Raw genomic sequence first — 11,344 nt, forward strand, 5'->3', positions numbered from 1 at the left:
GCCCCCACTGCGTGCTGTGTGTGGAGGAAGGTGAGGACCGTCTGGAAGGAGCCTGCATGTGGCTGAGGGCGAGGCCTGTGCGCCAGGGTCCTCCCCTCTTCCACTTCCTGCATTGAGTGTCCTGTTTGTCTCTGCCCTCCCTCCACTCTGTGCCTCTGCAGGGACAGGTTTGGGGGCGAGTAGGGTGGGCGTGCAGTGTTGGAGGAGAGACTCAACCCAGGGGATGGGACCTGACCCTGGTGCAATAATGGGGCTCAAGTTCTATCCAAGGATGGCTACTGGCTCTTGCTCTTGCCCCACTCCCAAGACCTTGAGACATCCCTGTGCTGCAGCTGAGATTGTATGAAGGCGGCTTTCAAAGCAGGAAGAGTTTGGTCTTTAGTTGTTCTCCCAGGTTGGGAAAGACATGACTGTTTTACATGGAGTAAGCATAACTTTAATGTGTAATAGGAAATAGGTTTTTAGAAGGCAGAATTCGGAGTGTACATTGCTGTGTGCCCTGTTTGCTGTCAGTGTGTCTATAGTTTTTTGTGTTGTGAATGGGGATTCATGTTAAAGTCTGGAGAAAAAAGTCACAGTGAGGAGGGAGAGCCGCTTGATCCTGGGCCTGGTTCATAGGACAAGCACTGCCTTGGGGCAGCTACGGGAGCCCCACACCTCATCCTGGCTGAGTTTCCTTCTGAAGCAGAGCAAAAGGGCCAGTGCAATGGCGCATACCTGAAATCCTAGCTACGCAGGAGGCTGAGGCAGGAGGATGGCAAGTTCAAGGCCAGCCCCAACAATTTAGTGAGACCTTGACTCAAAAAGAAAAAGCAGTATGTGGATTTGATAGGGAATGACTGTAGCGAGAGCCGGAGCTGAGAGCTTCTTGGCACTGCCATGTGTGTGAGGTGATGGGGGGTTCTCTGGTGGGCAGGGCCTTGGCAGGAGAGGCAGGCCTGTGTTCACTGCGGCTGGCCTGACTTTTACTTCTGAATCCTGAGCTTGAACTCCACCTTCCCTTCATAGGGGTCGTGGGGGTTGTCGAAGGTGACGTGGTCAGCGAGGATCTTGCACACGATGACGACTTCCAAGTTCCAAGGGATGTTGAGAAACTTTGCTGCCACCAGAGGATTGCTGTAGTGGGGCTGGGGACACAGAGGACCCTAGGTCAGGGCATGGGTCTTCCCAAGTACCTTGGGGAGAGCTCTAGAGGGGTCATGGTGACCGCCTCTGCCCCGGTGTGGCGGACAGGGCTGGGGCGGTGTGGGTGGGTGTGCAGGTAGAAGAGGATTTGAGAAGCCCTGGAAGGGAAGGGAGTTAGGGCTGCGTGAGCTGAGCGACTCTGGGGCATTACTGGGGAAGCTCAGCTCGTGAAGCAGCGGGGCCTGGCCAGGGCCTGCCTGGCTTCCTGTGCTAAGGACCACTGCTTCCCTGTGTGCTCAGTAAGAGGTTGTGGGAGCTGTGGGTGGGGCGGAGCGAGCAGGCATCTTACCTGTGCTTTCTTCCCATAGTAGGGGAAGTAGTGTAGACTGAAGGTGCCGTTGGGTGGGTAGTACTCCACCTGCAGGGTCCTGGGGTCCCCGTGGGGCTCGTCCTGCATACAAGAAGCCACAGCTGAACCTGAGAGGCGGGCTGTACAGGCAGGTGTGTGGGAGTGTGTGCGTGTGGTGAGCTGTGTGCAGGGCTCACATGCACGCTGCCTGCCTGTTCTTGGCTGCTGTTCTGCCTACTGAATCTAGTACTCAGCTGCGGTCCTTTTATGTTTTGTCTGAGGTATGGTCTCAGTTGCCCCGGCTGGGCTCAAACCTGCAGGCCTCCTGCCTCAGCCTGAGTGCTGGGATCCGGGATGTGTGTTACCATGCCCAGGTTAACTATAGTCAACTTCAGAGCTGAGCCGGACAGGAGCTCTCTGTGCACAGCCGGGGCCTTTGTACTGCCAGTCCCATTGGGAGCCCCATGGGTAAAGTGCAGCATGACCAGGGTTGCGCCTTCTTCATCTGCAGCAAGACAAACTATGCACTCAGCTGCCAACTGTTCAGTCCGTGTAGCTTTCTGGGGTCAGCACAAACAGGTTCCAGCAGGAGCTGGAACTCCTACGGGGAGCTTGAGCTCATCAGAGATGCCTTGGCCTCTTTTGGGTGTCGGGTCAGCCTGCATGTGTGGCCACAATAACCAGAGAAAGGGAAAACCCAGACTGCAACCCAGAGAGAAGCAAGGCTCTGGGGGACCGATGTGTCCACAGACCATGTAGGGCCAGGGCTTGGGGTTCAACATGACTGAAAACAGGCTTAGCTTTCATGTGTTGTTCTTGAAAGGTTCTTTTCTGAAAACCCCGGCGTTTATGCAAGAATGCTCACTCTCATGGCCAGGGCAAACACCTGTTGTGGGGGCATTCTGGGGTGTTTGCCAATGAGCCCGAGGAAGGACAAATCTGGTACCAGCAGGTGCTTTCCCAGGCCACTGCCAAGCATTCTGCATTGGTACCGTCTTCTCTGACATAGGACCAAGACAGAGCATGTTCCCTTCCTGTGGGTCTGCCCCCGCCAGCCTTTGGGCGACACTCATCCCAGTGTGCCTGACTGACTGATGATTGGTATGTCCCTGAGAGCTGGTCAGGTCATTTCCATGCACCCTTGGCAGTCTGGGGACCCGGGTCGTCCCAGGAGCCCAGCCAATGCATAGCAGTCACTGCCCAAGTCTACTCACCAGGAAGGCACAGTCCACACGGGGCGGCGTGCTGTTGCTGGGGAGGAACTTGACGATCTGTGAAGGAAAGGCACTAGTGTCCCGTCCCGAGTGCTGGGCTGCCCAGGCCCTGATGGTGCTCTGGCTGCAGTCTCCAGCCTAGGCTCTGGTGGGACCCTGGGCAGCTCAGGAGGATGACTGCACATAAGAGTGTGGCTTCCTCCAGGGAAGTGGATGTGAGCACTGTGGCCTCTGGAGTCCCACTGCCCATTAGTCCCTGGATCAGGGACCCTGGGCCCTCTGCCTGGGCAGCTTCTGCTCTTTGGGCCTCTTCCCTTTGCCTGCTGGATGGATAGCACTGTGCCCTGTGCCCGCTGGGTGGATAGCCCTGTGCCCTTTCTGCTGATGCATGTACAATTCCACATACCAGTGGGGCACAGTGTCAGGCATCACTAAAGCCCTGGTGACACCATGGTGTGGACTCAGGACCTGACTTGGGCAGGTGCTCTGCTGTAAGAGGCTCCGGGCACTGCCAGTCCCATAGTGCCTACTCTGCAGTCTGCACAGTGTCCTGGCTGTGGGGGCTGGTGGGCACTCGTGTCTGCATGGTGGGTGCATGATAAGTGGGGCACAAAGAAACACAGCAGGTTCCCAGGGGAGACTCCACTTACCCTGTTCATTTTGATGATGAAGCACGGTTTTCCATCCTCAAAGCCGAAGCTGGGGTCTACCAGGCCGGAGCAGTTTTGCAGCATGTCTGCTGTGAACTTGCAGGAGAACTTGGTGTGGTTTGGGGCCCCGAAGCTCTCCTGGAAGAAGTACTTCTCGGAGGAGCAGTTGATGCTGCCCCTCTGGGATGCCGGGGTGTAGCCTGCAGGGACACAGCACTCTGTCCACTCTGCCCTGACATACTTTCCTGGAGCCCTGAGCCTGGAGCTGTGGCCGACTCTGCTTACCTGCCAGGAAGGTATGAAGCATGTGCACCAGGCCCGCCCAGGAGCTGTTATCTGAGGCATTGTAGGAGATGTCCAGGCCTCTGTCCCCATATACATCTGGCCGCAGGGTCACTCCTGGGGAGACAGTGCCATCTGACTTCTGCAGCCTGTGCCCGAGTCTCAAGCAGAGCCCCTGGAGATCTGATCAAGGTGGGGCCTGGTCCTTGTGTACCCTGAGAGGAGGACGCAGGCCAGGTTGATTCTGGCCAAGGAAATGTGGCCAGTTTGGGCCCAGGACCCCTGCCAGCCAGCCAGGACCCGGAACAGTTGTTGTCAGGCTCTGGCCTGTCCCCCAGAGGCATGTGTTCTACAGGGATAGGTCCTGAACCTTTCGGAGCCTCAAGCAGAGACTTTAGCCAGGTCTCCAAGTGAAACTATCTGGGTGCACATTAAAAATCTTCCCTGGCTTTGGTTACAAATGAAAGCAGTTGGATGGCATCTTAGTTGTAAAAATAATTAAAAGCCAGTGTACAGGAGTGAAGGGAGTTGAAGCGATGTGGTCACTGCCCACTGCCTGGGCTATGCGGCCCTTCCTGCTCCCCAGTGCGAGCTCCTTGGGCTCTCGTGGCAGCAGAGCCTGCCAGCCCCTCACCTTTCCTGCCGGCTCGCTCTATCCATAAACACTGAAGACAGCCCTAGCAGCCTGTTCCCTGGAGGTGGCTGCTTTGTGAGTACACAAGGGGCCCTTTTCTGTTTTAATGGGTATTGTGAAAGGAACAGACATACTGGTTTAAAGCAGAAACCTGTCAAGGAGAAAGGAAAGGGGGCAAAGGCCGCGGGCCTGGTGGCACACGCCTGTGCACCTGGCATTCTGCAGGGCCAGGGCAGGAGAAAATGAAACTTGAGCCCAGCATAGCTGGGCAGCATAGAGGTGGTTTAGCAACACTGTGTCTCAGAAAACTTTTTTAAAAGGCTGAGAATGTAGCACTGGGTGAGGGCCTGGACTCAATCCCCAGCATTGCAAAAAAGCGATAGCATACAAGCAGTAACTGGGGAAAAGGCTTCGACCCCCGTTTCCTGGCTGCTGGGCAGCAGGACCCTGTCTTTCCTCATCCTCAGCAGCTTAGGGTGATCACTGGCCATCCTGTTGCAGTGCTTTCTCCTGGTGTCCGAAGACTCTCTCGCCCGCATGAACTGTCCTGTGCGCATGACTACACATGAATGAATGGACTGAAGGCAAACCTGTCTCTATAACAAAAGCCTTCTCTTATAAATAATCAAAGTACTTCCAGAGTCAGACCACAAGTCAGAGAGTCTTCCTCATCAGACAAGGCTTTGGATCTCCCTGCTTGGGCCTGCAGCTAAGTACATGTGTCTGGCCTGGAGCATTGCTGGAATTCAGACCTCCTGGTGCCTACCTGGCGACTTCAGCTGGTCCTGGTAGTCAGGTGTATACGGGTCGATAGTCTGCATCAGCACATAGATGCACAGCGCAAAGAGTCCGGTCATCACCACGTAGAAGGCCACATAGTAGAGGCTGATCCACACTGCAGGGAGAGACCGAGCATGGGGTGGTGGTTGGGGTGGCACCCACAGTGCAGACCTCAACTCACACTGACCCTCTCTCCCCATCCCCTCAGTGCATGACCCCTACTCTTCACAACCCCGGGCTTCCCTTGGAGCCTCCACCCCCCAGTCACCCCGCCAGCGCACTGCCCCATACAGTCTTGTCATGGGACCTGCAGAGCCAGCATCTAGAGCACTCTCATCTGAGTGAGTCCTTGTGCCTGTGCTGTCCCCATCGCTTTCCCTTCCCCACGTTGTCGCTCCCACCCTGTAGCAGATCTGAGATAGGAGGTGGGGCATGACAGAGCTGGCTGGGGGATGAGCAGGACCTGTCAATCCCAAGACACCAGGGCAAGGCCACACCTGGAGGTAGAACTTCTTTCGAGCTTGCTTGGGATGTGGATGACATAAAAAAGAGTGACCAGCATGGAAAGCCACTATCTAGTGCGAGTTTGTGTGGCAGTCTGTACCACGTTTCTCTGACTTGATGTGTACATTTATTTTTATTTCTACCCTTTTTCTCTTTGTTCAGCCCAAGTTTGCTCTGAAGAGCTGGTTTCTTCCATAGCTGTTTAACTCACACTTTGCAAATAAACTTTTGGCTTGTCTCATCCAATTCTTTGTTGGAGACAAGAAGGGCCTGGCTGCCCTGTGACAAAGCTCCTGTGCAGGCAAAGCTCCTGTGGCAAGGAAGTGGCCTGTGTGTGCTGCCAGTCTCCAGGCAGTGTTGCGCTGTTAACCCTGAGGCACTTGGCCGTGCAAGTGTCATCCCAGCTAGCACCCGTGGCTTGTCCTCTGCACCTGGGCAAGAGTGACTGTCCCCCCATAATATGAAGGGAAACTGAGGCAGTGAGGAGTTACTGCCCTGGCCACTCCCACATGCGCTGCCTGGCACTTGTGCTTCTCCAAGTCCTGTGGGGAAGTGGGCAGTGAGGGCACACAGGATGGATGGCCCCACGCAGCCTCTGGTCCAGAAGCTGACACAAGAAGGGTGATGGCTGCACTCCAGGCTGCTGCTCCAGCTGTCTGTCCTGCCTCAGAGCCTCTCCCATGGCACAGCCCTGGGCCGGACACAGCTGAAGGAGCCAGGCCTCCCATTTCCAAACTGCTTGGTGGAAGCAGATGTTTCGGGGGTGCAGAGGGCGGTGTGTGAGGTACACCTCCAGGACAGTGCCTTGCGGTGTGGCTTGTTACTCTGGGGACCCCTTCAGTGAGTCATTGTCCAGAGTCACATGGGCAGGGTGGGAGGGGGGTGGCAGGCTGGAAGTGATGACCCCGGGGCCACTATGTGCCTGGTGGTGCCACTTGTCAGCTGGGATCTCTGGGGAACCAGGCTAAACCTCTTTGTGCTCATCCTCCTCCCTGGGGATGTAGGATCAAGGGCAGTGCACCCCAGCTTGAGATGGCCTTGCCACATGGAACATGTCTGTGTATGGTGGGCCGTGCTGGTGGGAAAGTCGTTGAGTTCACAGCTGTGGCAGGGCTCGCCGCCTTACCTTGGTGCTAATGAGGTGATGCCCCCCTTGGCTGTCAGTGGGCTGAGGCATGGTGTGTGCTGCCATCAGCTGCTTAGTTCCCTCGCCCCACTTTATAGATGGGGAAATCGAGGTTCAGAGGGGTCAAGGCCTACTCCCTGCTGACTGCAGGTGCATGGAAAGTGATGGGACAGGGGGAAATGGCCTCGGCCTGGGTCTGGCAGCCTCGCTGCCACCATCAGCCACTTGGCTTCCATCTGACTTCAAGAGGTTGCTCATCTGGGGTTGGGACACAGACTATGAGAGGAATGGGGGTACCCTCAAAAGTAACAGCCCATCCCTTTGCTTTTGTTGTCTCATTGGGCTAGTTTCCTTGGTCCCGAGACCCAGCCCCAGACCCCAAGGCTGAATCCACACCTTGGGCCTGGGACCTTTCCAGAAAGTTCTGAGGGGCCTGGAGGCCAGCAGGGCAGTTCTGGGGAGCGTTGGCAGCTGGGCCTGCCCACCTGACAACTCTGAGGGGACAATGGCACCTGCATCCTAGCTCTCTTTCTTTTTTAAAAAATCTTTTTGAGACTTGGTCTTACTATGCAGTTCAGGCTGGATTTTAACTCATTTTTTAGCTCAGGCTGGCCTCCAACTTGTAGCAATCCTCCTGCCTCAGCCTCCCGAGTGCTGGGATTACAAATATGTGTCACCACACCTGGCCTGCACCCCAACTTCTGCCCATGCCCTGTCTGTTCTCCTCCTAGCCTGACAACTGAGCACCCTGTTTGGGGTTCCATTGGCCAAGTTTGCTTTCTGCTCTCAGGCTTGCTGTGCTGTTTTAAGTCACATCAGAGAGGCAGGACGAGTTTCATGTCCCCTTAGGTACAGACTGTGGACTCCCATAAGTCATTGATGCCTTTGTGGCTGAGATGGGGGATGGATCGTCGTCCCCTGTTCAAAAGCGAGACCTCTGTAAATCTATAGGGCTCACCCTCAGCCCCTTGGGTCAGTCAGAGAGGTTGGCCTGGGTCCACATCCAATGGGGTTGCCTTGCAGTGGGTTACACCAGCACCCCTCTCCCCAGACAGGACAGCACTATAGGGCAGCACCCAGGGGCCCACGAGATGCTCCTGGCTCAACAACCAGGCCACCAGGGCCCAAGGGGGCTGTGACGCTGTTCTGGGCTCACTGAGAAGTTTGTGGAGGACTTTCCCTGTGGGGCTGCCTGTTGTCAGTGAGAACATTTCCGCCCCCAAAGGGCCCAGGTGGCTACCAACTCCAGCAGGGAGGGGACCTGGTGGCTCATAGCCCCATGCAGCAGTGTCTTGTGCACCCAGGGAAAGCGGGTGTTGAGATGCAGCCTGAACAGCAGGGGGCGCCCCAAGCACGGCTCTCATGTGGTGTGTCCCAGAGACTGTGCCTCTATTAACAATTGTGTGCGTCACCTTACCCAACCAGAGCCACCATCACAGCCTCCAAAATGCTTTAAAGATTTAGCTTGAGAATCACGGTTTTTAAAATGCCATTTTCAAGCATGCTGTGGAAATTCAAGGCCACGTGAGTGCTGCTGCCTCCAGGGCCAGCTGGGGCCTGGGATGCCTAAGCCCTGTCCCACAGGATGTCCTGGCAGAGGCCCTCTGCCCCTCCCTGCCCTCCAGGGAAGGGAGCTGAGCAGCTCCCCAGCATGCCCACACCTACCCCAGCGGGCGGGGGTGCGGCCCAGCATCTGCCCTGTGTCAGGGTTCCAGCAGTAGTGCCGGAACTCCTCCATCCTCTGGCTGCAGGTCTTCTTCTCCTGCAGGGCCGCCATGTTCCCTTCTGGAGGTCTCTCCTGCTCCCAGCCGACTGGAGACCTGTGCCCTTCCCTCGGCTCTTATAGCTCCTCGGGAGGAGGTCAGAGGCACCTGAGCCGTGGCTATCAGCTCTGCCATCGTCTCCAAACATAAGAGGGCGCAGGCCCTGCCACGGTACAACCCCCGTGTTGTACCCTTCCCTGTGTCCTGGCACTGGCATGCCCTTGGGATGCCCTCAGCTGGTGAGTCTGTCGCTGGCCTCCTTTGGGAGGTGAAATACAAACATACAGAAATGGGCAACAACCTGGGCAAGACCTGCCTTCCTGGGACGAACACTTTCAACCTTCAGCTCCTGGAGTGACCCTGCAGCCCTTGACCTTGAGTATTTGTTCCCATGCATGCAGGCAGAGTGGCTTCACAGTGGGGAAAGGCCAGCCTGTGCATGAAGATAATGTCCTCTTGCCCCTTGGTGGGCAGTGCAGTGCCCCGTGGGTTTCTGCGTTCCTGGAGGAGCCAAGTCACCATGGCAGCAGCTGCTTCGCACCAGTGCACTCTGTGCCAGCATCTTCAGGGTGTGTTGCCATGAGGCCTGGCATGAGGGGGCTGGGCTGAGGGCCTGTGGGGAGAGTGTTGAGCCATCCACAGGGGTGGGCTACGAACACTGAACCCCACCCCGTTCCTCTGCCTGAGGCTTGAGCTCCCAGTGTGCAGCCAGTGCCAGGACCTAGAGGTTTCCTGTGGCTGGCACAGGTCCGCAGCAGCCTCTCCCAGGGAGGTGAGCAGAGAGACCAACAGGGGGAATAAGCTCAGGGCTTCATGTGTGTGGGGCCACACTCAACTGAAACATGGGTGCCAACACGTAGGCTATTGCACTGTTGAAATCATGTTTATGAGTTCATTTCCTGTCACAGTCCCCAGGCTTTCTCCCTCAGGGACCCATGCAGCCACACAGTTTCTTTAGGAAGAACAAGGAAAACTCCTATGGCCACTGCTCAGCCTTTTTCCTTTAGATTGGCTCAGCTTGCCTGTGAAACAAGCACGATGACAGAAACAGCCCTGTAGTGACCCGAGTGGTCTATGCCTGGGGGGGCACTGACCGGCAGAGGGCAGTTTCCCTGGAGCATCACGAGAATGCAGAGCCAGGGAGGCTCCACATGAAGAGAACCCCGACTCCATTGCCCCGGTACATGTGTGGCACCAAGTCCATCCAGTGGACACTCAAGGTGGTGACCACTATTCAGTGTGACTTAGTCACTGCCCATGGGACCAGTGAGGCCACATGGAGGCAGAGCTCCTGCCCAGCCGACAGTGACGAGGAGCCCTCAGTTCCTGGGGACGGTTCGGACTTCCACCTCTCTCCGCAATGGAGGAGCTCCTGTTGCTAGGTGGTGTCAGAGAAACAAATGGAAGTGAGAGGAAATGGCTGTGTTGCTACCGATAATTGGTCATCACACAAAGAACTAGGAGGACCAGCAGGGTCTCAGGGTCAAAGAGACAGGTGTTCAGTTACCAGGCCCATGGTTATGATGCTTTAAAAAGTAATGAGAAACGCACTCAAAGCAAAGAAAAAGAAACTCAGTAAAGAAATTGAAAGTTTAAAGAAAGAAATAGAGCCTCTAGTGAATAAAATGGAAAATTTTGATTTGAAAATACAATGATCAGAATAAAAAAGCATGAAGAATGGGCTGACTAGTCCGATGTGGAGACACAGTAGAAAGCGCCAGGGACACGCAGGGCTGCAGGAAACTCGCGTCGTGAGAAAGGCTGGCCCTGGCGCTGGTATGGCCCAGAGGAATGCTAGAGGCCACAGCTTCAAAGTGCCCAGCTGAGAATCCTCCAGTTTGGCAAAGACATAGACTCACAGATCCAAGAAGCTGAACAAACCCAAGCAGGATGCCCCTGCAATCCTCACCAAACGCACCATCATCAGACATCTGAAAACTGAAGACAAGAAAAAACCTTAAAAGCAGCCAAAGAAAAGCTACTTGAGGGGCTGGGGCACAAGCACCGGCCTGGAAAGTGCAAGGTCCTGAGTTCAGTTCCTGGTACCCAAAAGGAACAGCTCTGGCACGATCTGTTCTTTTCAGGAGCGGAACAGAGACGCACTAGGCTGCGACGTGGGTCACAGAGTAAGTCGCAGCACATTTAAAATAATTTAAATCCTGCCATGAGAGTTCTCCAGCCACCATGGAATCAGAGTAGGAATTAATAACAAAAGGCAACAGGAAAGCCTCAAAACACATGGAAACTCTAACACACTCCTCATAATTGAGTTGAAGAAGAAGTCTAAGGGGAAAACTTCAATAAATCTAAAGGATGAAAAGAAAACACAAATACAATCTGCTGAAATCCATGGGATGCGGTTACAGCAGCATTAAGAGGAAATGTTAAGGCACTAAATGTGCGTGTTAGAAAAGATGCAAAGTTTCAAATGAAAAAATCTAAGCCTTCACCTCACAGGCCTAGGAAAACAAAGGACAAAAACAAAAATCAGCAAACAGGAGAAGGAAACATGAGAATAGAAACCAATGAATTTGCAACACAAAGCAGTGGAGAAAATCACTGAACAGAAGGCCCATCCCAGGAAAAGATCGGCAAAGCTGGCGAATTCTGCAGAGAGGAGATGCTTGTCACTGGCGTCAGGAGTCACACGGAGACATGGCCGCTGGCCGGCGACACCCCAGCAGTCGGAGAAGGTGCTATGTGTTTCTGCACAGGACCTGGGCACTGTGGAGGACGCGGACTTCCTTGGAACACAATTCACCCGACTTGGAACAAATCATTGAGGAGTCCTATAGCCATCAAGGAAATTGGCTCCATCATTTTAAAGTCCCCCGACAAAGAAGCCTCCAGTCCCAGATGTTTTTGTGGGAGAGTGCTACCACATGTTTAAGGAACAATTAGTACCATTTAAAAAGCC

General features: G+C 54.9%; 1 protein-coding gene across 1 annotated transcript; it reads right to left on the minus strand.

Moving 5' to 3' along the window:
* Positions 1 to 110: 110 nt before the first annotated feature.
* Positions 111 to 8,620, minus strand: Atp4b (ATPase H+/K+ transporting subunit beta). Its single transcript, XM_003477561.3, has 7 exons — positions 8,330 to 8,620; positions 5,021 to 5,149; positions 3,624 to 3,737; positions 3,339 to 3,538; positions 2,689 to 2,745; positions 1,475 to 1,576; positions 111 to 1,127 (listed from the first exon to the last, which is right to left on the minus strand). The coding sequence occupies exons 1-7, from the start codon at positions 8,439 to 8,441 to the stop codon at positions 966 to 968; spliced, it is 876 nt and encodes a 291-aa protein (XP_003477609.1). The 5' UTR covers positions 8,442 to 8,620; the 3' UTR covers positions 111 to 965.
* Between the last annotated feature and the right edge of the window lie 2,724 nt (positions 8,621 to 11,344).

Source organism: Cavia porcellus, unplaced genomic scaffold, assembly GCF_034190915.1.
Source record: "Cavia porcellus strain 051 isolate PalLab524CR breed Dunkin Hartley unplaced genomic scaffold, mCavPor4.1 scaffold_4, whole genome shotgun sequence".
Taxonomy (NCBI): domain Eukaryota; kingdom Metazoa; phylum Chordata; class Mammalia; order Rodentia; family Caviidae; genus Cavia; species Cavia porcellus.